The sequence below is a fragment of the Cibotium barometz genome, chromosome 18 (genome assembly GCF_041138505.1).
Source record: "Cibotium barometz isolate CiBa-2024 chromosome 18, ASM4113850v1, whole genome shotgun sequence".
NCBI lineage: Eukaryota > Viridiplantae > Streptophyta > Polypodiopsida > Cyatheales > Cibotiaceae > Cibotium > Cibotium barometz.
This window is the reverse complement of record NC_141063.1, coordinates 49322297-49349259: the sequence shown is the minus strand read 5'-3', so window position 1 is coordinate 49349259 and position 26963 is coordinate 49322297. Positions and strand designations below refer to the sequence as shown.

The 26963-nt window shown below is 45.2% G+C and overlaps 1 protein-coding gene across 1 annotated transcript in view; it reads left to right on the top strand.

The window, feature by feature from the left end:
* LOC147629438 (methionine aminopeptidase 2B-like) overlaps positions 1 to 21954 on the top strand; it is a 52299-nt gene extending 30345 nt beyond the window's left edge. Inside the window, exon 12 of the mRNA XM_086812715.1 lies at positions 21544 to 21954. Coding sequence (XP_086668841.1) covers positions 21544 to 21654 — 111 coding nt within the window. The 3' untranslated portion in view covers positions 21655 to 21954. The remainder of the gene's footprint in view (positions 1 to 21543) is intronic.
* The last annotated feature ends 5009 nt before the right edge of the window (positions 21955 to 26963 follow it).

Below are 26963 nucleotides of genomic sequence, written 5' to 3'. Positions count from 1 at the left end.
GTCTCCCGAAAGTTCTTTTTAGGTGGCTGTCCACCTTTTTGCAGATTTGGGACAGCCTTGTCTTTCCCCTTTGAACCTCCTTGATCCTGCTTAATTTTGAGCACCAATTGCTCCGTAGCAAGAGCAGAAGCTGTGAGCTGTTGCAAAGTACGTTTCGGGTGCAATTCAATGCCCAAAGGATATGCTGGTTGCAGTCCAGAGCGAAACTTCCTTTTTCTTTCATCCTCAGTGATTTGCATAAAGGGAGTTACTTCCAGCAACACTTTCCAAAACTTGTTAACATACTGTTGCACGCTTTCATTATCTCTTTGCTCCAGCCTGTCCCAGTTTTGGGTGAGAGTTTGCTCCACATTTGGTGGCAAAAACTGAGCATAGAATCTATCCTTAAATTCCTTCCAGGTGCAAATGGGGTCCTTGGTGATCTTTTCAGTGATCCACCAATGAGCAGTAGTCCCTTTCAAAAACACGCTAGCATGGCGTACTTTTGACTTCTCAGTGAAGTCCTCATCGCTAAAGGCAATGTCAAACTGTGCCACAAATGCTAACACTTTAGAAGCATCATGCTCTCCATGAAAACATCAAACTTGACAGATTTGTCACCTGCTTTAAATTCCTTGAGCTTTCTGGCATGAGGTTCATGGTCTTCTCTTTTTCTTTTCCCCTTATCCACTGGGGCAGTCCTATCTGCATGGGGTACATGGGCCGTCATAGAAGTTTCATGAGGCACGGTGGCATGTGCTCCACGAACTTGAAACTCAGATGCATGTGACTTTCCTGCATAAGGCATTGTCTCTCCATGAGACAACTCAGAAGGCAAAATTCTTCTAGAAGCAGACCTGTCGCCCTTACCATGGGATACATGTCTTGAATGCATGTGACTTTCATGCCCTCCATGAGCACTAGCATACATATACCTGTCAGGTTTTGTGCCTTGTGGAGAAGATGCATGTCGAGAGGTGACTCTCACCTCTTCCTTTTGCATAAAAGACCTCAGCGTTTGAGATGTGGGATCTCCATGCTTGAACGAGGCGGATTTCTGAATTTCAGCTCTCCGTCGTCCCCCTCTTTGATGTCACCTTTGCGGAGGAGGTAGGCAAGTGCCAACGCCCTTGGCTTCTTGCCTACTTCCCGTGTCATGGACTCAAAAGTTACATCTACCATTGCATCAGCTTTCCTAGCTTCAATGGCACTTCGCACATGGGGATCTTCATGCAAAAATTTTAACTCTTGCTCTTGTGCCTGCAAAAGTTTTCTCATATGTTCCATTTCAGCCCTCATTGCATCAGGCTCTTGTTCAAGCATGACTGTCTTTCCTCGAGACAGTTGTTCCTTTGATTCACTATCATTAACCCTTTCAAGGGGCTTGTGGCTTCCTCGCAGAGCATCAGAACCACGAGAGGCACTAGATGGACCCCTCGAATTTGGCACTTCCAAAGGGTTGCCTTGGCTGTCCATTGTGTTAAGGGTGCTAGAAGCGGGGTGTCCAGTACACAGGTTCGTTTCCCCACTAAGAAGAGGGAAACAACCGTGCTCTGATACCAATGAAACCGATCCCGTCATGTGGGAATAGACTCCGTTGGACACCGACACGCGTAATAGCACAACTTAATACCACAATTTGAAATGGACAACTTAATAACAAGTTGAACTTGGAATGAAAAGAAATGAGATAGATGGACACCAGCATTGGGGCTGGAACGGGCCGACCCCCCCCCCCCCCCCCCCCCCCCCTCAATATATGATATATTTATCGGGAGTATTTAACAAATACATTGCTCCATGGGTTCCAAGAACCAGATGATGTCCATGTCCAAATGAATACAGTACCAAACAAAAGGGCTCGAGGTAGATGTTCGAAGTAGATCGACCACTAGCGTTTCATTCTTTACGGTCCTGTGCTTTCACTGGACTCCGCAGAGAGTGCCCCACTGGTGTTCCAAGACCATGCACAAACACGCGCTATCGTACCAACGCCTGGCTCTCCCGATCTCAGCACCTTTGGACCGTGGTTCTCCAAGAGCTTGGACTACCCGGCATCGAACGGGTGTTGCCGTGGAGAGAGTCCCTTATCAGATTTATCACAAAGTACTTTACTTAAATCTGAAAATTCACTTACTTGCAGGTTGCAGATTGAAGACGAATACTCGAGGTATTTGTATGTGTAGCTACTTGAGTGGGACACCAAGATGTAGCCACTAGAAGAAAGAAAACACCACCTATGGAAAGGAGGTATAACCACCTGCTGTGCAGGACACAGCCTGCCTTCCTGTGGAGGAGGAGGCGTAGCTTGTCTTGCTACAGCCGCCCAGTGATGCAGCTGCCTAGTGAAGGATACAACAGCCTGTATGGGAGGAGAGGCTTGTGCAGTCGCCAGCTTTGGACAGGCGCAGCCACCTACTGAGGGCACAGCCGCCTGTGAGAAGAAAGGGGCGCTTGGTTGCTATACACACACCTGGCTGCAGCCTGGGTGAGTATGCGCAGCCTGTGGAGATGCAGTCGCCTGCGAGAGAGCTTGCGCAGTAGTACAGTAGTCGCCTGGGTGAGTATGCGCAGCCTATGGAGATGTAGCCGCTTGATAGAGAGCACAGCCACCTGGGAGCATAAGCGCAGAGATGGTTGCCAGATTGATGATGAAAACGATTGCCGATATAGATGGTGGAAACGATCGCTGATGTGTCTACGATGGAGGTGGTGGCTTCTTTTTATAAAAATTAGAGTGGAGTAAGACAAATAGATTTGGGCTGGCTCCCCACGTTTGCATGTGGGCGGCCAGTTCCATGGGGGTGTGGGTAGGTGACCATGCACCCACCCCCACATACACATAAGTCAAGTTTGGCTCCCCACCTTGGCCCCAAAGGGGGTGCCCACTTTTAAGTGAGTGTGAACAAATAAGGTTATAAAACAAAAAGTTAGAAAATAAGATATTAAACCAACATGTGCGATATACTTACCACCTGTTCACATGCACCAAAACTCGTCAGAAGATTGAACAAACTTCACGACTCACTGGCAGGCGTCCCCGCTCAGTAAGTAACACGTCAAACAGGCAAACACAAAAATACAGGTCATGCGAAAACAGTTTCAAACATGCAGAACATGAGTGCATGTGCAAATAGTATCATGGACATATCTTCCGTTCATGGAACAAGTACAAAATATCTGTCGGCACAAAAATGGCACGACGTAAAACATAAATCCTGGTCTTCCTATGGAGTGAGAGTCCCATAGGTAAGACACAGTTCCAGGCACGAGCCTCCCTATGGAGTGACAGTCCCATAGGCAAGACACGGCACGAATACTGGCTCTTCCATGGCGTGACAATCCCATGGGTCGAACACAGTCCAGGTCATACACGGGTGGCACCAGTCTGGCTCCCGTCCATGCGACACCATCCTGCTAACACACGGGTGGCACCAGTCTGGCTCCCGTCCATGTCAAGCAAAAATACTGGCCTCTTCACCAGAGACACCGGCCTGGCCTCAACTGAACGAGACACAAAAACTAGAGATGGACCAAATGGTCGGCCAATTGGTGACATTGCACCCACCCCCACATACACACAAGTCAAGTGTGGCTCCCCACCTTGGCCCCTAAGTGGGTGCCCACTTTTAAGTGAGTGTGAACAATTAACCTTATAAAAAAAAAGGTTAGAAAATAAGATATTAAACCAACATGTGCGATATACTTAACCACCTGTTCACATGCACCAAAACTCGTCAGAAGACAGAGCAGACTTCACGACTCACTGGCTGGCATCCCGCTCAGTAAGTAACACGTCAAACAGGCAAACACAAAAATACAAGTCATACGGAAACAGTTTCAAACATACAAAACATGAGTGCATGTGCAAATAGTATCATGGACATATCTCCCATTCATGGAACAAGTACAAAATATCTGTCGGCACAAAAATGGCACGACGTAAAACATAAATCCTGGTCTTCCTATGGAGTGAGAGTCCCATAGGTAAGGCACAGTTCCAGGCACGAGCCTCCCTATGGAGTGACAGTCCCATAGGCAAGACACGGCACGAATACTGGCTCTTCCATGGCATGACAATCCCATGGGTCGAACACAGTCTAGGTCATACACAGGTGGCACCAGTCTGGCTCCAGTCCATACGACCCCATCCTGCTAACACACGGGTGGCAAGAGTCTGGCTCCCGTCCATGTTAAGCAAAAATACTGGCCGCTTCACATGAGACACCGGCCTGGCCTCAAGTGAACGAGACACAAAAACTAGAGATGGACCAAATGGTCGGCCAATTTGTGACATCCCACCGGGCTTCTAAAGAGTTGTCCTCAACTGAAAGCTTTCATTATCTCTTTCCTCCAACCGGTCCCACTTTTGGGTGAGAGTTTGCTCCGCATTTGGTGCCAAAAACTGAGCATAGAATCTATCCTTAAATTCCTTCCAGGTGCAAATGGGGTCCTTGGTGATCTTTTCAGTGATCCACCAATGAGCAGCAGTCCCTTTCAAAAACATGCTAGCATGGCGTACTTTTGACTTCTCAGTGAAGTCCTCATCGCTAAAGGCAATGTCAAACTGTGCCACAAATGCTAACACTTTAGAAGCATCATGCTCTCCATGAAAAACATCAAACTTGACAGATTTGTCACCTGCTTTAAATTCCTTGAGCTTTCTGGCATGAGGCTCATGGTCTTCTCTTTTTCTTTTCCCCTTATCCACTGGGGCAGCCCTATCTGCATGGGCTCCATGGGCCGTCATAGAAGTTTCATGAGGCACGGTGGCATGTGCTCCACGAACTTGAAACTCAGATGCATGTGACTTTTCTGCATAAGGCATTGTCTCTCCATGAGACAACTCAGAAGGCAAAGTTCTTCTAGAAGCAGACCTGTCACCCTTACCAAGGGATAGATGTCTTGAATGCAATTGACCTTCATGCCCTCCATGAGCACTAGCATACATATACCTGTCAGGTTTTCTGCCTTGTGGAGAAGATGCATGTCGAGAGGTGACTGTCACCTCTTCCTTTTGCATAAAAGACCTCAGCCTTTGAGATGCGGGATCTCCATGCTTGAAGCGAGGTGGATTTCTGAATTTCAGCTCTCCGTCTTCCCCCTCTTTGATGTCACCTTTGCGGAGGAGGTAGGCAAGTGCCAACTCCCTTGGCTTCTTGCCCAATTCCCATGCCATGGACTCAAAAGTTACATCTACCATTGCATCAGCTTTCCTAGCTTCAATGGCACTTTGCACATGGGGATCTTCATGCAAAAATTTTTACTCTTGCTCTTGTGCCTGCAAAAGTTTTCTCATATGCTCCATTTCAGCCCTCATTGCATCAGGCTCTTGTTCAAGCATGACTTTCTTTCCTCGAGACAGTTGTTCCTTTGATTTACTATCATTAACCCTTTCAAGGGGCTTGTGCCAGCGGGGTGTCCAGTACACAGGTTCGTTTCCCCACTAAGAAGAGGAAAACAACCGTGCTCTGATACCAATGAAACCGATCCCGTCAAGTGGGAATAGACTCCGTTGGACACCCACACGCGTAATAGCACAATTTAATACCACAATTTGAAATGGACAACTTAATAACAAGTTGAAATTGAATTGAAATGAAATGAGATAGATGGACACCAGCACTGGGACTGGAACGGGCCGACCGCCCCCTCCTCAATATATGATATATTTATCAAGAGTATTTAACAAATACAATGCTCCATGGGTTCCAAGAACCAGATGATGTCCATGTACAAATGAATACAGTACCAAACAAAAGGGCTCGAAGTAGATGTTCGAAGTAGAACGACCACTAGCGTGGTCCAGTCTCTACGGTCCTGTGCTTCCACTGGACTTCGCGGAGAGCGCCCCACTGGTGTTCCAAGACCACGCACTAACAGGCGCTCTCGTACTAACGTCTGGCTCTCTCGATCTCAGCACCTTTGGACCGTGGTTCTCCAAGAGCTTGGACTACCCGGCACCGAACGGGTGTTGCCGTGGAGAGAGTCCCTTATCAGATTTATCACAAAGTACTTTACTTAAATCTGAAAATTCACTTACTTGTAGGTTGCAGATTGAAGACCAATACCCGAGGTATTTATATGTGTAGCTACTTGAGTGGGACACCAAGATGTAGCCACTTGAAGAAAGAAAACACGGCCTATGGAAAGGAGGTATAACCACTTGCTGTGGAGGACACAGCTTGCCTTCTTGTGGAGGAGGAGGCGTAGCTTGTCTTGCTACAGCCGCCTAGTGATGCAGCCGCCTAGTGAAGGATACAACAGCCTGTATGGGAGGAGAGGCTTGTGCAGTCGCCAGCTTTGGACAGGCGCAGCCACCTACTGAGGGCAGAACTGCCTGTGAGAAGAAAGGGGCGCCTGGTTGCTGTACACACACCTGGCTGCAGCCTGGGTGAGTATGCGTAGCCTGTGGAGATGCAGTCGCTTGAGAGAGAGCTTGCGCAGCAGTACAGTAGTCGCCTGGGTGAGTATGCGCAACCTATGGAGATGCAGCCGCCTGGGAGCAGAAGCGCAGAGATGGTTGCCGGATTGATGATGAAAACGATTGCCGGTATAGATGGTGGAAACGATCGCTGATGTGTCTACGATGGAGGTGGTGGCTTCTTTTTATAAAAATTAGAGTGGAGTAAGACAAATAGATTTGGGCTGGCTCCCCACGTTTGCATGTGGGCGGCCAGTTCCATGGGGGTGTGGGTAGGTGACCATGCACCCACCCCCACATACACATAAGTCAAGTTTGGCTCCCCACCTTGGCCCCAAAGGGGGTGCCCACTTTTAAGTGAGTGTGAACAAATAACCTTATAAAACAAAAGGTTAGAAAACAAGATATTAAACCAACATGTGCGATATACTTACCACCTGTTCACATGCACCAAACCTCGTCAGAAGACAGAGCAGACTTCATGACTCACTGGCAGGCGTCCCCGCTCAGTTAGTAACACGTCAAACAGGCAAACACAAAAATACAAGTTATACGAAAACAGTTTCAAACATGCAAAACATGAGTGCATGTGCAAATAGTATCATGGACATATCTCCCGTTCATGGAACAAGTACAAAATATCTGTCGGCACAAAAATGGCACGTAAAACATAAATCTTGGTCTTCCTATGGAGTGACAGTCCCATAGGTAAGACAGTTCCAGGCACGAGCCTCCCTATGGAGTGACAGTCCCATAGGCAAGACACGGCACGAATACTGGCTCTTCCATGGCGTGACAATCCCATGGGTCGAACACAGTCCAGGTCATACACGGGTGGCACCAGTCTGGCTCCCGTCCATACGACACCATCCTGCTATTACACGGGTGGCACCAGTCTGGCTCCCGTCCATGTCAAGCAAAAATACTGGCCTCTTCACATGAGACACCGGCCTCGCCTCAAGTGAACGAGACACAAAAACTGGAGATGGACCAAATGGTCGGCCAATTGGTGACATCCCCCCGGGCTTCTAAAGAGTTGTCCTCATGTCATGGCCTTGTGAAAATGGAACAGCACAAGTGTGGGCATGGTGGTTACAGAGTCAGAATATTGAATGATTCACATGGGGGGTGCCCGGACAGAGTTAAAGATGTGTGGACATCCCTAGGTGTGAAGGGGGGAACTAGAACATTAAACTTTGTGTTTATTAAAGTTGCCCCTAGGCCTTAGTGGCCCCTAGGGACTTTTAAAGTTTGGGGCCCTAGGGATTATTATGGGGAGGAGGGCCACTCCACTTTTGGAGTGTGTGCTTCTCTCTCCTCCCTCTCTCTCTTCTTTTTGGGAAAAGGAGTCGTGGAGCTTTCATGCCTTGTTGGGAAGCGTGGAAAAGCTGAGAAGGAGTCGGCTGCTGGAACTGTGTTTTGCTGCTGTTTTCCTCTGCAGATTCAGCCGTACTCCCCACGTGTGCAGTCCGTACAGCACTGTACGACTGCAAGTACAGTGGGCTGCTGTAATCTGCATCAGATTCTTCACTGGGTGTAGGCGGCGCAGACATTTAGAGAAAGTACAGAGGCTGTGGGCTCTGACAGGGGCTGTACGGCAGGTTCTGACACCTGTACGACTGCTGGCAGGTGGCCGTACAGTCAAGTACAGGTGGTGTCTGTTGTACAACAGCAAGTACAGGTGCAGGCGCCTCCTCTGTTGCAGTCGGCGCAGGCGACCAGTATCAAGACAGCAGGCGGCGTTTGCAAGTACAACTCCTGGCACGTATCCCGAGGTAGTACAGACGGGTACGGGGCTGTTTTTCAGATCTGTACAGTCAAGACAGCATAGAAGTGAACACAAGGAGGAGGGTACAGACAAGTACGTGCATGCGTGTGAAGCAGGGTTGTGGAAACAAGTGCCTGCAAGTACAGATTGGTACCGTTGCTTCCTCCAGTGTTGATTCACGAGCTGATTTTGGTAAGCTCCTCATCTGTTCATCTATCTCTCTTTCTACTGCTTGATGTCTGTTGCAGATATGAGTTATCTGGCCCCTTGTGAGAGGAGGGGTATGGCAGATTGACAAGAGTTGAGACAGAGTTTGGACAGTACATGTATGTATGAGCTGAGATGTTGAATCATGTACTTGAGTTATGCCAGATGTATGCTCATGGCTGCCCTGCTTAGTGGTCTTGGCTGATCAGAGGGAGGCACAGTGTGTTATTTTCAGACACAGATCTGTGTGCATAGATCCTCTGTGCTAAGAGGTATTGTGGGCCGTCAGATTGGACATACAGGTGTAATCTCTTGGCTGATTTTTGGTTGTACTCAGCCATTCATATTTTTGGAATTGAATAAAGAAATACCGCAAGGGGCGCCAAGCTTTGGGGCCAACAGGTGTCGCTTTGTTTTCAGATTTGGGCACTCTAGCTCCAATCTGTTTTGTTTTCACATCTAGACTACAAGTGGACGGGTGACTGCTAGTCTACCGCACTCTGGTTTCTATCAGAGGCCGGTTTCACCTCAACTGAAAAGCCTCAAGATATGCCTGCAATAATTCTGGGTAGTCAACAAAATAGTCCTCATTTACCCATTTTGCATCAATAGGCAAATAATTTTTAAACTTCACAAGGTATCTCCTAGAAAGCTTCCCTGCAGGTAGCTTTCGCTCCTTGTGAAAAACAATCTGTTTTGGCTGGAGGATCTCCTCAAGCTCATCAATCTCTGGCGGATCTTCTGTGTGACAGGCTCATCAGGATCTGGCCCCACATATTTCCGAAATAGACTCACATGAAATGCATTGTGAATCTTCCAGTGACTAGGTAAAGCAAGCTTGTATGACACTTCATTGATCTTTTGAATTACTTTGAAGGGTCCATAATAGCGAGGAGAAAGCTTAGGATATGATCCTTCTCGTCCTGGCCTCTTCCGAAGCCTGGCCTTCTCAAATTTCAGCAAAACCCAATCACCTTCTTTGACTTGCATGTCCCTTCTATGCTTGTCAGTAGCCATTTTATGCTTATCTTGCGACCTTGCAATGGCTGTCCGCACTTGACCAAAGGCTACATCCAAGTCACGAACATATTCATCAGCTGCAAAAATCTCATCCTTTGTACGAAGGATGGGTGGCAATACCACTTTGTCATAAATAATCTCAAATGGAGCCTTTCCCGTGGAGGCATGGATTGTATTGTTGTAGGCAAACTCAACAAGTGGAAGATACTCCTCCCATGCAGTCTTTTGATCTGTCACATAACACTTCAATAAATCCAACAGGGCTGAATTTGCAGCTTCACTTTGGCCATCCGTTTGGGGATGATAAGCTGATGAAAACTCAAGTTTAGTACCCATATTATCAAATAAAGCCCTCCAAAAGAGGCTTGTAGTCCTGGGATCTCTATCCCCAACAATGGATTTAGGCATACCATGATGCTTGAAAATATTAGTAAGAAAAAGCTTTACCATATGATCAGCTTTAATGGTTTTCTTGACGGGCAAGAAATGAGCTTGCTTGCTAAACGTGTCCACAATGGTCCAAATAGCATCATTCCCATGCTGGGATCTAGGCAAGTCCATAATAAAATCCATAGTAATGCTTTCCCAAGGTTGCGAGGGAATAGGCAATGGTTGAAGCAAACCTGGAGGTTTTTGCCTGTCAAATTTCACCTTTTGGCAAGTAATACATGCACGCACATAAGCCTCAATGTCTTTACGCATGCTTGGCCAAAAGAAATATCTCTGAATCGTGCGTGTAGTAGGCATGATACCTCTATGACCAGCATAAGGTGGAGCGTGACATTCGTCCATAATCTTTGAACGCAAATCCTTCACCACACATAGGCAATTATCCTTCATAAGATAACCCTCGTTGATAGCATAAGAGGCATGTGAATGACCAGCCATCAAATCAGTCCATAAATGGCAAAAATCAGCATCCAAATGATACAATTCTCGCATAGCAGATAAGTCCATGAGAGGCCACTGAGACTGGAGCTACATAAGGCCTCTTGGATAGTGCATCGACCACCACATTTTTCTTTCTTGGAGTATGCACAATCTGAAAATGAAACATGGAAAGAAAGTTTGCCATTCTCATCTGCTTCTCCGAAAGCTTTGTTTGAGATAGAAAGTATCTCAAGCTTTGATGATCTATCTTGACTACAAATTCAGCCCCAAGAAGATAATGTTTCCATATCTTTAAGGCATGAATTACAGCCAAGAGCTCTTTTTCATAGATATCCATATGAAGCTCAGCATCATGCAAACGACGGCTCTCATATGCAACTGCATGCCCTTCTTGATTTAGGACAGCTCCTATGCAATCACCACAAGCATGACATTCAACTACGAATGACTTGTGCAAGTCAGAAACAACCAATACTGGACCACATATGATAGCATGCTTGAGTTGCAAGAAAGCATCCTATTCTTTTGAAGTCCATTTGAAAGTGGTTTTCTTCTTTGTGAGATCATGTAGAGGGGTGGCTATCATGGCGAAATGCCTTATGAAACGCCTGTAATACGAACATAATCCCAGAAAACTACGTACTTGATGTACGTTTTGCAATTCGGGCCAGTTCGGAATGGTCTCTATCTTTGCAGGATCCATTGTTACTCCTTCTTTGGATACAATATGACCCAAATAATGAATCTCTGAAAGGAAGAACTCACTTTTCTTGGCATTAATGAAAAGTTTATGCTTCCGCAACTCTTCGAACACTGTGACCAAATGAGTTCTGTGTTCCTGCTCATTCTTGGAGAAAACCAAGATGTCATCAAAGAATACTCCTGTGAATTTGCGATGGGGTCGGAATATCCTATCCATCAAATGATTAAATGTAGCAGGAGCATTGGTGAGAGCAAAAGACATTACCAAAAATTCATATAATCCAAAGGCTGTCCTGAATGCGGTTTTATAGACATCTTGTGGCACCACTCGTATCTGGTGATAACCACTCTTCAAATCAAGTCGGCTGAAACAAGCCGAACCATCAAGCTTATCCAAAATATCATCAATTCGAGGAATTGGGAATCTGTTCTTGATGGTAAGCTTGTTTAAAGCTCTATAGTCCACACACATGCGGAATGATCTGTCCTTCTTTTGAACAAGAAGTACAGGAGAGCAATAAGGTGAGGAACTGGGCTGAACCAAACCTTTATCTAAAAGCTCATTTTACCTCCTTCATGATTTCTTCTTGTTGTGCAGCACTCACTCGGTATGCGGGTTTGTTAGGTGGAGAACTACCTGGCACAAGATCTATGCGATGATCTTCGGGCCTTTGGGGAGGTAATTCTCCTGGCAATGCATCAGCAAAACAGTCGTTGAATGCATGAAGAAAATTCAGCCTATCATTAGTCATAGCATCCACATTTTGATGATTTGGCACAAGGCTATCACAAACAAAAACCAAGTATGCAGAAAGACTCTTTTTCATTGCTTCATTAATTTGGATGTGTGATACAAGTGGGATGGAATCCCCTTCTTTGCCAGCATCAATAAAATGCATGCGGCCTTTATACATAAAAGAAATCATTTTGGTCTTGTATTCTTTGCGGGGCTCAAGCCTATGATGCCATGGCTTGCCCAACAATACATCACATCCATTTAGTGGAGCAACTAGGAAATGTTCATTATCAAGGTAGCCCTGGATATGGATGCGCAAGTTCCCTATCAATGGGGTAACGTGCACCTCTTTACCAACAAATGCAGCTTCGGCTTCAATGTGAGGTCCCATGTTCTCAACCTCAATATCCAATGCAGCTGCTGTTTGCATAGAGATGAAGTTATCGGTTGCACAGTCATCGAACATGAATAAGGCGGGCTGATTCTTGATTTGACCCCAAGCCTTGCATACCATACGCTCTTTTGCATCATGACTTGTTTTTCCTTGCACATCAAGAACTGCATGTACATTAGCCTTGGTGTGCTTGTCCTCGTGCTTAGGTTTGCGGTGAGGGCACTGTCTAAACATGTGCTCTTTGCTACCACAAGAAAAACATTTTCCCTTCTTGGCATATTGCTCTCTTTGCTCCGGGGTTAAGCCGAATTTGTTCTTCCTTGGGCCCTGATCTTTAGATGTGGTATTTTCAGCTTTACCACCCTTGTGGGTCTCCCGGAAGTTCTTTTTAGGTGGCTGTCCACCTTTTTGCAGATTTGGGACAGCCTTGTCTTTCCCCTTTGAACCTCCTTGATCCTGCTTAATTTTGAGCACCAATTGCTCCGTAGCAAGAGCAGAAGCTGTGAGCTGTTGCAAAGTACGTTTCGGGTGCAATTCAATGCCCAAAGGATATGCTGGTTGCAGTCCAGAGCGAAACTTCCTTTTTCTTTCATCCTCAGTGATTTGCATAAAGGGAGTTACTTCCAGCAACACTTTCCAAAACTTGTTAACATACTGTTGCACGCTTTCATTATCTCTTTGCTCCAGCCTGTCCCACTTTTGGGTGAGAGTTTGCTCCACATTTGGTGGCAAAAACTGAGCATAGAATCTATCCTTAAATTCCTTCCGGGTGCAAATGGGGTCCTTGGTGATCTTTTCAGTGATCCACCAATGAGCAGCAGTCCCTTTCAAAAACATGCTAGCATGGCGTACTTTTGACTTCTCAGTGAAGTCCTCATCGCTAAAGGCAATGTCAAACTGTGCCACAAATGCTAACACTTTAGAAGCATCATGCTCTCCATGAAAAACATCAAACTTGACAGATTTGTCACCTGCTTTAAATTCCTTGAGCTTTCTGGCATGAGGCTCATGGTCTTCTCTTTTTCTTTTTCCCTTATCCACTGGGGTAGCCCTATCTCCATGGGCTCCACGGGCCGTCATAGAAGTTTCATGAGACACGGTGGCATGTGCTCCACGAACTTGAAACTCAGATGCATGTGACTTTCCTGCATAAGGCATTGTCTCTCCATGAGACAACTCAGAAGGCAAAATTCTTCTAAAAGCAGACCTGTCGCCCTTACCATGGGATAGATGTCTTGAATGCATGTGACCTTCATGCCCTCCATGAGCACTAGCATACATATACCTCTCAGGTTTTGTGCCTTGTGGAGAAGATGCATGTCGAGAGGTGACTGTCACCTCTTCCTTTTGCGTAAAAGACCTCAGCCTTTGAGATGCGGGATCTCCATGCTTGAAGCGAGGTGGATTTCTGAATTTCAGCTCTCCGTCGTCCCTCTCTTTGATGTCACCTTTGCGGAGGAGGTAGGCAAGTGCCAACTCCCTTGGCTTCTTGCCCACTTCCCGTGCCATGGACTCAAAAGTTACATCTACCATTGCATCAGCTTTCCTAGCTTCAATGGCACTTTGCACATGGGGATCTTCGTGCAAAAATTTTAACTCTTGCTCTTGTGCCTGCAAAAGTTTTCTCATATGTTCCATTTCAGCCCTCATTGCATCAGGCTCTTGTTCAAGCATGACTGTCTTTCCTCGAGACAGTTGTTCCTTTGATTCACTATCATTAACCCTTTCAAGGGGCTTGTGGCTTCCTCGCAGAGCATCAGAACCACGAGAGGCACTAGATGGACCCCTCGAATTTGGCACTTCCAAAGGGTTGCCTTGGCTGTCCATTGTGTTAAGGGTGCTAGAAGCAGGGTGTCCAGTACACAGGTTCGTTTCCCCACTAAGAAGAGGGAAACAACCGTGCTCTGATACCAATGAAACCGATCCCGTCATGTGGGAATAGACTCCGTTGGACACCGACACGCGTAATAGCACAACTTAATACCACAATTTGAAATGGACAACTTAATAACAAGTTGAACTTGGAATGAAAAGAAATGAGATAGATGGACACCAGCATTGGGGCTGGAACGGGCCGACCCCCCCCCCCCCCCTCAATATATGATATATTTATCGGGAGTATTTAACAAATACATTGCTCCATGGGTTCCAAGAACCAGATGATGTCCATGTCCAAATGAATACAGTACCAAACAAAAGGGCTCGAGGTAGATGTTCGAAGTAGATCGACCACTAGCGTTTCATTCTTTACGGTCCTGTGCTTTCACTGGACTCCGCAGAGAGTGCCCCACTGGTGTTCCAAGACCATGCACAAACACGCGCTATCGTACCAACGCCTGGCTCTCCCGATCTCAGCACCTTTGGACCGTGGTTCTCCAAGAGCTTGGACTACCCGGCACCGAACGGGTGTTGCCGTGGAGAGAGTCCCTTATCAGATTTATCACAAAGTACTTTACTTAAATCTGAAAATTCACTTACTTGTAGGTTGCAGATTGAAGACCAATACCCGAGGTATTTGTATGTGTAGCTACTTGAGTGGGACACCAAGATGTAGCCACTTGAAGAAAGAAAACACGGCCTATGGAAAGGAGGTATAACCACCTGCTGTGCAGGACACAGCCTGCCTTCTTGTGGAGGAGGAGGCGTAGCTTGTCTTGCTACAGCCGCCTAGTGAAGGATACAACAGCCTGTATGGGAGGAGAGGCTTGTGCAGTTGCCAGCTTTGGATAGGCGCAGCCACCTACTGAGGGCACAGCCGCCTATGAGAAGAAAGGGGCGCCTGGTTGCTGTACACACACCTGGCTGCAGCCTGGGTGAGTATGCGCAGCCTGTGGAGATGCAGTCGCCTGAGAGACAGCTTGCACAGCAGTACAGTAGTTGCCTGGGTGAGTATGCGTAGCCTATGGAGATGCAGCCGCCTGATAGAGAGCACAACCGCCCGGGAGCAGAAGCGCAGAGATGGTTGCCGGATTGATTATGAAAACGATCGCTGGTATAGATGGTGGAAACGATCGCTGATGTGTCTACGATGGAGGTGGTGGCTTCTTTTTATAAAAATTAGAGTGGAGTAAGACAAATAGATTTGGGCTGGCTCCCCACGTTTGCATGTGGGCGGCCAGTTCCATGGGGGTGTGGGTAGGTGACCATGCACCCACCCCCACATACACATAAGTCAAGTGTGGTTCCCCACCTTGGCCCCAAAGGGGGTGCCCACTTTTAAGTTAGTGAACACAAATAACCTTATAAAACAAAAGGTTAGAAAATAAGATATTAAACCAACATGTGCGATATACTTACCACCTGTTTACATGCACCAAAACTCGTCAGAAGATAGAGCAGACTTCACGACTCACTGGCAAGCGTCCCCGCTCAGTAAGTAACACGTCAAACAGGCAAACACAAAAATACAAGTCATACGAAAACAGTTTCAAACATGCAGAACATGAGTGCATGTGCAAATAGTATCATGAACATATCTCCCGTTCATGGAACAAGTACAAAATATTTATCGGCACAAAAATGGCACGACGTAAAACATAAATCCTGGTCTTCCTATGGAGTGACAGTCCCATACGTAAGACATAGTTCCAGGCACGAGCCTCCCTATGGAGTGACAGTCCCATAGGCAAGACACGGTACGAATATTGGCTCTTCTATGGCGTGACAATCCCATGGGTCGAACACAGTCCAGGCCATACACGGGTGGCACCAGTCTGGCTCCCGTCCATACGACACCATCCTGCTAACACACGGGTGGCACCAGTTTGACTTTCCATTTGGCCTAGCTAATGGGCTGAAACAGCCCATGGCCCCTTATCTTCTATGATCCCAAGAATGGTGTTGCTAGTTCCATGCTTAAAATGGGTTCACGCACACACACACACACACACACCGGTGCTCACTAGTCCTAGACCTATGACACAAGGTTTTCCTTTACACTGGCGCCCAGCTAGAGCTACGTTGGCCTTTTGGCCAAGGTGCTCAAAACATAACTACTTGCTAAGGCTTTGTCGACACCGAAACAGCCATGGCATTCCATACCATTAAGACCTACATCGGTAGCCAATAAAAGCTATATGTGTGTGGTTGGCCCTAGTTTTCCCAGCATGTGTGTGTGTGAGGATGCTTACACCAGCACCTCCATCCAGGATGCCTTTGACCACATGTCCGTTATAGGAAATGGGTAATGCTGCGTTTGTTTCATCACCTTCAAAGTATTGTCTCAGTGCATTGACACGAATTGTTGGTGCGCCTTTGGGTTGTGGGTGGTGGTGATGGAGTAAGTCTGGATGATGGGGAGCAGATTCATCCGAGGAATCTGAGGGAGATTCCTCTTCCACATAAGCCTGTAGTTTGCGTTCCATCCAAACCCGAAGGTCATTCCATAAATTTGGATTACCTTTTAACAGGGTTCCTATGGGCATTTGGATTTGGGAGGAAAGGAAGGTAGAGAGGTCGGCAAGGTCACGTTGATGAGTAGGAGCTTTTGGAGGGGCGGGGTCTCGATCATAGGGTGGACCAGCAATAGTATATGGAAGTTCAATTTGGTCCTTATTTAACAGGTGTGCAAGTCGAGAGGTGGTTGCAGCAGGAGGATAAAATACCTCAACAAATTTGGTGTGCGGATCTCGTGAGTCTTTGCCGGACTCTGTGTGAGTGTTCATATCGAGCTGTTCGATGTGAACGTGGGATTTGGGCTTGTCCATTTGGGGATTAAGCATTGGAGGATGAGGAGGTGCAGGAGGGGTAAAATCGTCGTTTGTCAACATCATGTTGGCGAACAGATCGTCCTTGGCCTTGAGCATTTGCGGGGGTTCCTACCTTACTTGGTGCGGAAGTTCGGGCTCAATGGGGGATGACGCGCACTCAGGTACGGCGTCAAAGGTTACAAAAATGGGTGGCAGTTCAAGTTGAGCCTGGTATTGCTCTGCTAGTGCTTGGGCCTCCTGAAGATGTTGCTTCTCAAGGATGGCATTGGGATATGTGGTGAGTGGTTTTTCTCGTCTGGTGAGTTTTTACTGGGCTGCATGGGGGAGTGGCAGTTCGGCATGATCATCTCTCCCGGATGTGACCTTCTTTAGCTTGGTCTGCAACTATGTGACGACGTTCAATGGGACAGTGGATATCTTCCCATTTTGAACGCTCAACATATTGAGGGATGGCATGCCTTCGACTGTGGAATGAGAAACTGATTGCAAAGGGCAATCCTTATAGTAATAGTCAATTCCACATCCATGACATTGTGGTTGCATTGGTAGACGTTTCTTTTGAGGGCATTCTGCCAGCCTATGAGGTTCATGGCAAAGGAAACACATAAGAGGTGGTTTCCCTGCGGGTGCACCTATAGTGTGCACAAGTGGTTTAGAGTCCATGTGAGGCACCAGCAAAGGGAGATGAGGTGTTAGGAGTGCCTCGGGGATGGCAGAGCGCATGGGCTCCATAGGTGTAGCAATGGACCTGGTTGGAATCTTTCCGTGAGCGATAGGGTGTGCTTGGAGAGGCAACAGTTGGGATTGAAAGATTGGCAGTGGAGAGGGGTGTGGTGGCACGTTATGTGAGTAATTGGTTTGGGGCGGTGCCACTAGTAAGGCTTGGGTCTAGGAGGAGAGGAAGGTAACGTTACTAATGAGCTTTGGGCTGTTATTGGCGCGGTGGCCAATTGCATGGAATAGTTTTCTCGCATGTTGTCATCGAGAAAGATTTGCCATTTGCAGGCCTGATCAAAGGTGGAGGGGTCCTTGACCAACAGGTGGTCGTGAAGCCTTGGATTGTGTGCTTTGAACCTTAATCCATTGGATGCTTATGACTTCCACAAGGAGAGAGGCCTTGTTCCATGTGGCCATGCACCAAGAGGGAGGTGAAGGATTTCTTCTATTTGCTAGATAGAGGTATGTGGACTGATAATTGCCGGCTATTGGCCTCCTTGCTGCAGGCGCGTAAGATGTCATGCTGCAACATGCTGCAGCTCCCAAACGGCTTGAGACGAAAAGAGTGCTCAAGAGGTGTAGCACATGGGTGGATGTGTAGCACTCTCTAAGGCCTAAGAACAAAGAGCAATGTGGTGGGAAAATTAAGCTTAGAGTAGGGCTAATACAGGGCCGAAGGGCTGTTAAAGCCGTCATAGAGGAATCGCTTGTAAAGCGTTTTGAGTAAGCAAGACTGAGAGAACAAAGCAAACAGTTAATTTGAAGGTGGATGTTTGTGTGAAAGGCATTACTGGTTCACCAGTGATAAAAATTCATAAACAGAGCAAGGACTTTACCTTCCAGCTGTGAATGGTTCACCTCCTTCATTTCATGTGTTTTTCCTTATGACTGCACTTGGGATATCTTTCAAAAAATATTGAGGCCATGCTTGTCCATTCTCCCCCTAGCCCAATGTGTGACAAATGGCCCCTTTATTAGTCTTTATACCCTTTAGGTGTTCCAATTACCCTCTCAAGAGCCCCCACCATTTCCAATGTATCTGCTTGTTTGTATTGCAAGAATAAATGGATGTACAATGACCACTAACTACTGCCCACAGGCTGTGAACAGAGAACCTCTGTTTGGACTGTATGGTGCTGAGATGGACTGTTTCGGGGCTGATTGGAGGTGCCCACAATGGTGCGTTTTGCTGCCGTGCTGCATTCTCTTCTGGCCGGTCTGTCCTGATGCGTTTTGGTACTGGATCTGAGCACCAATGATGCCTTCATGCTGGATGCGTTTGCCTGCCCTTGGAATGGTGTGTTAATGGGCTGAATGCTGGCATGCACAGCCGCCTTGTGCTTGAAGATGATGGTGATGATTATCTGTATGCTCCCCTTCATGCGAGTGCTTGAGTGTTCATCTGCCTCCTTAATGCTTGGCTAATGGCTGGGCTGCCTTTATATAGGAGAAGGTAGAAATTGGGAAAGATTTAAGACATTGAAGGATGGTGTATGAAGAAAAAGGGGAAAGAATATAGGAGAAGAAGAGCAAGGGAGAAGAAAAAGAGAAAGGAAGAAAAAGAGGAGAAGAATGAAGGAGTAGAGGTGAAAGAAGTAGCAGAAGATGGAAAAGGGAAGGAGGGAGGCAGGAGAAGAAGAGGGAAGGAAGGTGATGATGAGGACATGGAAGAAAAACAAAAATAAAAAATCCCACAAAAATCCCGCAAGAGAGGGGGGGGGGGGAGGGGGCGCGCGAGAGAGAATCCTGAAATTTGGGCGAAACTGCCGTATTGGAGAGGTTTTGAGGTTTTTAAAAACCGTTTCGAGGTTTTGAAAGCTAGAAACAGGTTTTTTTGTTATTACTATGGTCCGGACTAAAAGGTAACCAAAGACCTAAAGGCTAAAAGGTGTTCACACTCGACTTGACCTTTGCCCGGGACTTGGACAAAGGACCAACACAGAAACTGCCGTACTGGAGAGGTTTTGAGGTTTTGAGGTTTTTAAAAACTGTTTCGAGGTTTTGAAAGCTAGAAACAGGTTTTTTTTGTTACTATGGTCCGGACTAAAAGGTAACCAAAGACCTTAAGGCTAAAAAGTGTTCACACTCGACTTGACCTTTGCCCGGGACTTGGACAAGGGACCGACACAGACTTTTTCTTCCCTGAGCATCGACTGATGGTCTAATAAGTGCTCAGTTGTCCCGTACAACCTTATACATCTTGCAAAGAGGGCTCTGAAGCACTTAAAAAAAAACCTTCTCTAATCATGTTTCTTGTTCAGTGTGCACCACTGGTGAAAAGATATGGAAGAACAACTGCCACCAGACTACTCATACGAGTCCAAAACAGAAGAAACTATTCGCAAAACCATCCTTAAAGTGTATGTACACAAACTAGGTCACTACTTTGAGAGTGAGGGCATGAATGCAGCACTTATTGTGAAGTAAAACAGACTTTAGGTTACATCAATTTTAGATGGTGGCATTAGTGTCAGCATCATCACTAAGAAATACTGGGAGATATGGGGATAGCCACCCTTGTGGATAACATGAGTCTAATAGTGAAGCTTGCTGAAAACTGATGGCACACAGAACACCAGATTGGGTCCCAATTACCCTTTCAAGGGCCCCTGGTGTGCCAGTGTATATGCTTGTTTATATTGCAAGAGTAAATGACCACTTACTACTGTCCACAGGCTGTGAACAGAGAACACCTGTTTTTTTCGACCGTATGGGGCTAAGATGGACTTTTTTCGGGCTGATTGGAGGTGCCCACAATGGTGGGTTTTGTGGCCTTGCTGCGTTCTCTTCTGGGCAGCCTGTCCTGATGCCTTTTGCTACTGGATCTGGCCGCCATATGATGCCTTCTTGCTGGCTGCTTTTGCGGCCCCTGGGCTGCCCTTGGAATGGTGCGTTAATGGGCTGAATGCTGGCCTGCACAGCCGCCTTGTGTTGCTTGAAGATGATGATGATGAAGATCTCTATGTTCCCCTTTATGCAAGTGCTTGAGTGTTCATATGTCTTGTTATGCCTGGGCTGAACACTCTGCTCACAGGATGCAAGATATTATCCACGTTTATGGCTGGGCTTCCTTTATGGGGCTAGGCCAGGCTAGGGCTAGCACAACTCCATGTTCACTCCACTTTATTGTAGGCAGGTGGGCACCCTCCTTTGGCCCTTCCACATGTCTACAATCTCAAAGTGTCTAGACTAAAAGGTAACCAAAGACCTAAAATGTGTTCACACTTGACTGGACCTCCTGCCCAGGACTTGGACAAGGGACTAACACCAAGTTGGGCTTCCTCGAGCACCTGAACAATGGTCTAATAAGTGCCCAGCTGGCCCTTACAACATATACATCTTGCAAAGAGGGTTTAGAAAGACTTGTGCGCCAAGCACGACTTACATGACCCTAACCTAGATGGCGGTTGGTGATGATGCCAAGAGTTTTTAACAGTGTTGACTTTGGTTGACGGACATGGGATGAAGATTGTAGGAGTGCCTTATCAATGATTGACCATTGGGAGCTTGAATTAGGTTAAGCAACAGGTTGTTTTATAAAGGCAAAAGAATTGAAGGCATGCTTTCTAAGGAAGAAGTGGGAGATCCTCTCCAAGGACCAGATTCAGATTTGCATTTATTGGTTGATTTTAACAAATCAGTGCAGTCTCTGTCTAGTATAAATTCCCTTAAGAGGGGGACCAGCACTTGTTTTGGTAAGTGTGGCATGGGTTTTCTTGGGTGAAAGTAGGGCGCCGGCAAAAGAGCATCTTTTTTCCTTTTTGTATTGTCTAGTGTGCTTGCTATCTGAACGAGGTGTAAAATCCAAACCTAGGATTACACAGTGGGCAGTGGAGAAGGCCTCTAGAAACCTTAGGATTTAGGGTTTTTAATGCTCTCAACTCACAGTGTGCTGAGAGTCTGTGCGCTTAAAAGGCTGAATCTTGTGTATGAGAGAGAGAGAGAGAGAGAGAGAGAGAGAGAGAGAGGCTAACAAAAGTTTACGAACTGTTGCAGCCATACCCGCCGTTATGTGATATAAAAGGAAGCTATGTAGCTCAATTTGAGCACACCATATATCTTCGGCCGACTTGTAAGGAAGTCATATCAAGGGGGGATGACTTTTGAGTGCGTAACAATTCCTTGGTGAGTAGACATATTAGAAAAATCCTCCCAGCTTCTTTGGATGCATGGCAGCTTTCTGGAGTGTAACACTGATGTGTGAGACAATTAGTTTTCGAGCACTCTACTTTATGAGGAAGAGTGTAGTGGATGCGTTGCTTTCTGGATGCCGACCTTAAGTTTTTTCTTTCTTTCAAAAAGCCAAGATGTTTACCTTTTTTAAATGAGCGGGGTTGATTTTATTTAAAAATAGTATCATAATAACAACAAAATAATATTTACTGTTATTATTATTATGATTGAGTTTGAGTACCGTGAAAGGTTCACCATAGGTCCACAATCTATTCGATTAAATATTAATGGTTTAATGGTAAAGTTCACATAATTCTCCGACCCTAAAAGCTATGAGGCTATCCTTGGCTCCCCTTGTTTGCAAATATCCTAGAGAACATCCTCAAACCCTAATTTGGAATCAGACTTCCATAGCTTTTTGGGGAAATGTAATGTATATGTTTCCTAGACGACTCCTAGCGCTTTATCTCTAATATATATTAGCCCTAAACTAAAGCATTTAATTGTCTCTTGGGTCAATTATAGAGCCAATTTTGCAGAAGTGTTAAAACACCAGTCTTGTAATTGAGCCACAAAGTGGTTTCAACCATAAAAATGGCGTAGGTTTAATTTATGTAAATGTGAACTTTCATACATTATATTGAAAAGTGATGAAACTACTAAGTGTGGTATAAATTGGTTCATTTAAAAAATTGGTGCTATTTAAAAATAAAGAGAAAGCCAGGGGCTTAAATTGTATATACTTATGAAGATTTTTTTAAGCTTTAAGTTGCAAGTTGGTATAAAAAAAGGGGGCATTCCAAATACTCAAGATGCAAGATTTTTTTTAGCTTTAAGTTGCGAGTTGGTATAAAAAAAGGGGGCATTCCAAATACTCGAGATTCATAGACAATGGGTTTTCAAAGTACTTGGGTGTGGGCGTCAATAACAGGGTTAAAGATGGAAGGTCACAGATATTAAGTATGTGTTCTCATAGAATGCACAAGAAAAAGACCATATATCAGAGCTAGAGAACTCCTAAAAACCATGAAACCTACAAATCAATAAAAGTGTGCCATGGTAGAGGGTAGCAAGAAAGCAAAGCTTACACATGTAAAAGTCCATTAGAATGTAGAGAAATGTACTTATATACAAGATGATCAGATATGTTAAGGGAACTTCACACATGTACTTTGCCCATAACTCCCTCATAGCTTGATATATTATCTAATTCTTTTATTTTCCATCACTAGTAATGTATTAGCGTACGGACATCACACCACATACTCTAGTGTTGTGGAACAATTGTTGTGGTTACACACTTTGTTGTAGATGATCCTACACGAGTTCCCATCATACAATTGGGTTTGCTTGTGAGAAGTTATGTGAGGAAGGTAGCTTGAGCTTGAGGTTGTGGAAAAGACATATATCATTGTTCTTGGATGATGAGGTGAAGTGAAACAAACAAATAGAGGTGGTGAGTTGGGAGGGATCAATAGAACTGTGAAGTTTGACAAATTGATTTTACGCGGTGTAAAAATAGGGTTGTGTGCTTGCACGTATGAGGCCCAATAAGAATGCAATCTTTTATTGAGCTTTTGATTGAGATGGCATAGGGAAAGAATTAAACACAAGGAAGCGTTAAGGTGAAGATGGATGCTTAGTAGAGAAAATACAGAGTTCCAAAAATACCTTAATAGGTGCCACAATATTTCCCTCACCCCAATACGTTAAAACTCCTGGAGTCTCCTGATGAGTTTTTTAATAGGTCTCCCAACAACAAGGTCCTTGAGGAGTCTTCCAAGGATTCTTGTGATGAGGTTCTGGGGGTAGTTTGACAGTTTTTTTAAGGAGTCTCACTTCGAAAGATGTTCTCAAGGAATATCCCAATCTAGTTCTTGACAAAGTTCTCTTGATAAAGCTTTTTGAGGAGTCTCTTAAGACGAGGTTCCCAAGTAGCCTCTCGATTAATTCTAGTTGAAATTTGGATTTAAGGAGGTTAAACATTATAAATTTAATCATGATTAAGTAAGATAATTAGCACTAATCAAAGTTATACATACCCAATAAATAAGCAAAAAAGTAAGATTTTATTTCATTGCAAAATCTTACTAATTAATACTTAAATGGACAATAATATGCTTAACGTCCTTATGACTAGAAGACAAAAAACCAAGAAGATAGGCAAGGTGAAGTGATAGTTCAAGAGGGATCAGGTGAGGACACAGTTTCTAACATCGTTTCATCCTCTTCAGAGGATGAAGTGAATCACTAGCTTGCCAAAGACTTGGAGGGACAAGTTAGCGACCCTAGCAACTTGCGTAAGAAGCTAGCAAAGTATCTCCATTCTACTGAGAAAAAAAGGAGACTCGAAGAAGCCCAAGAACTAGTAAGAGCATGCTAGAGGCTGAACCTCTAGTGGTCCCTACCATTGGAGAGGATGCCAATGCAAAAACTAGTTTCATCTTGCTCAAGAGAAGACCAAGGAAAGAATTAATCCGTCCTATGATCCAAGAAAGCGGATGAGGACAAAAGCTTTGAGGCTATGACCTCCTCCAAACTATTGGATAATGATTGAAGATTACCACACTCAATGGGACCTATACACATTCCAGACAAAAGCTATGCAAGTGATAGTGGACAGACACCTAGAGACATAGTTGGACTTTCCACCTTTCTTTCAAGTGCAAATTTTTGTTGTCGAAGGGAGTCCAAGCCTATGGAAGGATTGGATGGATGGAAAGTTAAAAGGGAATGAAAGAGCAACCGATTGAAGACTCTTGAGATGAGTTAGAAAATAATGATTAACTCGTTAAGGTAGAGGCCGTCACCAAGCCTTTCCAAAGATAGCATTGAATAAGCTAGGCCACCACTTTGAAAGCGATGACATGAATGCCATCCTCCCTATGAAATACAAGGATAACCGAGTCACCGCCACCTTAGACGAAGGGGTTGGGGTGAGCATCATTTTACCAAGCAGTGTTGGGAGAAGTGGGGGAGACCATCCTTATACACTACCAGCGTGATCGTCAAGTTCGCCACAACAAAACCCATGTGGTTATTGCGAAACTTGAGAATTAAAGCTTTTGACCTAAGTTTTCACCACTCTTTTGTAGTGATGAACTTTTCTCAGCAGCCTAATTTCTATGACTGTATATTAGGCCAACCCTTCATGAGAGAGACTTGAATGGCCCATGATTGGCACACGGTCCACATCTTTGTTTGGAAGAGATGAAATTCTCAAAGTGAACCCACGAACATGAAAAACTCATTCAATGAGTGATGGACCTTTTGTCGTAGACTCCACAACCACCAATAACACCATTGAGTTAAACATGTGCCAAAATGTTGGATGAGGTTTGTGAAACTTCAGAGTTTACCTCACTCTTGAGTCGAAAGACTCGAAAAATTGGATGCACATTCTTGCAACTATGGACATCCTCCCAATGAGAACAGGCACAATATATGCTAGGGCAGATGATAAGGAAATCCCTTCCATCTATATCTTGAGCATTGCAGCAATGCCACGTGCGTTCGGATTTGAAGGCGATATCTCCGTGACCAAGAGATGGTAGCTTGGGGCTCTAAAAGATAAAAAAAGGATGACCTATATCTTTTCTAGGGTGGGAAAGAAGACCATTGGCTTTGATATGTCAAAGCCATAGACTCCCATGTAGACTTTTGCCACATTGATTGCAAAAAGGGTTCAAAAATTCATGTTAGATTATTGGCCACATAGAGAGATGACCCACATAGAGAGATGACCCCATAGGATTGATTGAGTCCATAAAACTCTCTCGCTTTACGAGAAGGGCAAAGAACAAAGCTTTATTAGAAGCCGAGAAGGAAGCTAAGCACACCCTATAGGAGAGCACCTATGCGGAAGACGTTAGATAGGTGCCTGAGCATTTCAAAACATACAATGTGGATGACCTCTTCGTACACTTTGAGAAGGCAAAGAACCCATGAGACGGGAAGCTTGGGACATCTTACAATGGACCGGTTGAGGTTAAAGAGGTTAACCTAGCAAGACCTAATGAGAGGATCCTAAACCTGTATACATTGGGAAGGATCTATCTCCTGAAGAGAAGAAAAAGACCTCATTAACTTACTCACATAATTTCAAGACTACTTTGCCTAGAAATATACAAGGGCGTACTCACGGAGGTGGTGAAGCACACCATTCCCATTGTGGAAGGAGCATGGCCATCAAGGCATAGAGCCTACCAAATGAATTGAAAGTATTCTAGAATAGTCAAGAACGAGGTTGACAAACTCATCGAAGTTGCATTCATTTATGAGATAGAGCACACAGAATGGCTACACGCAATAGTCATAGTACCTAAGAAAAACAAGAAGATCTAGGCTTGCATTAACCTCAAAAAGGTTAATGTAACCACGATGAAGGACCATTACCTGTTACCATTCAACGAGCATGTGCTAGAACGACTAGTAGCAGACAAGGAGACGTACAACTTTCTTGATGGGTTCTCGGGCTATAACCAAGTGGAAATAGACCTGACTGATTAACATAAAATTGCTTTTGTTACAGAGTGGGGAACTTATGCATACAGGTTTATGCCATTCGGCCTATCCAATGCCCCAAGCACTTCCTAAAGGCTTATGTGCACAACATACAAGGAATATCTTAGGGAGTTCCTTAAAGTTTTCATGGATGACCTTTGTGTCAATTCCAAATGAAAAGCACATCTCTGGTGTCTTAGAAAGGTACGAAAAAATGTAGATTAAATCAAATATCCCTACCCTCTCCCCCCCCCCCAAAAAAATCCCAATCTTGGGGTGAGGCATGAGATAATACTTGGTCACATTGTTTCCAAACAGGACATCTCCATTATGTGATAGCAAGGTGAAGCTAATTCTTGAGCTTCCACCACCCACAACTTCAAGGGTGTCCAACATCTCATAGGACAATTTATAATCCTATACGCTAACATAGCGAGACCCTTGTAACTTGTCATCTTTGAGTGGACAGATGAGTGTCAAAATGCATATGACACTCTCATGAAAGCCCTAGCAAGCGTACTAATTCTACAATGTCTCAAATGGGATATCATTTTCCATGTGCACATAGATGTGCGTTTTAGCATAACCAGGAGAGCATAACATGGATTTCCCTATTAGGTTTGACAGATGTGCCAACTGAATGATGCGGAACAAAACTACACTAGCATGGAACAAGAAGGACTCTTGATGGTCTATGCTATAAAGCAGTACCACCATTATCTATTGGCCAACAAATTTGT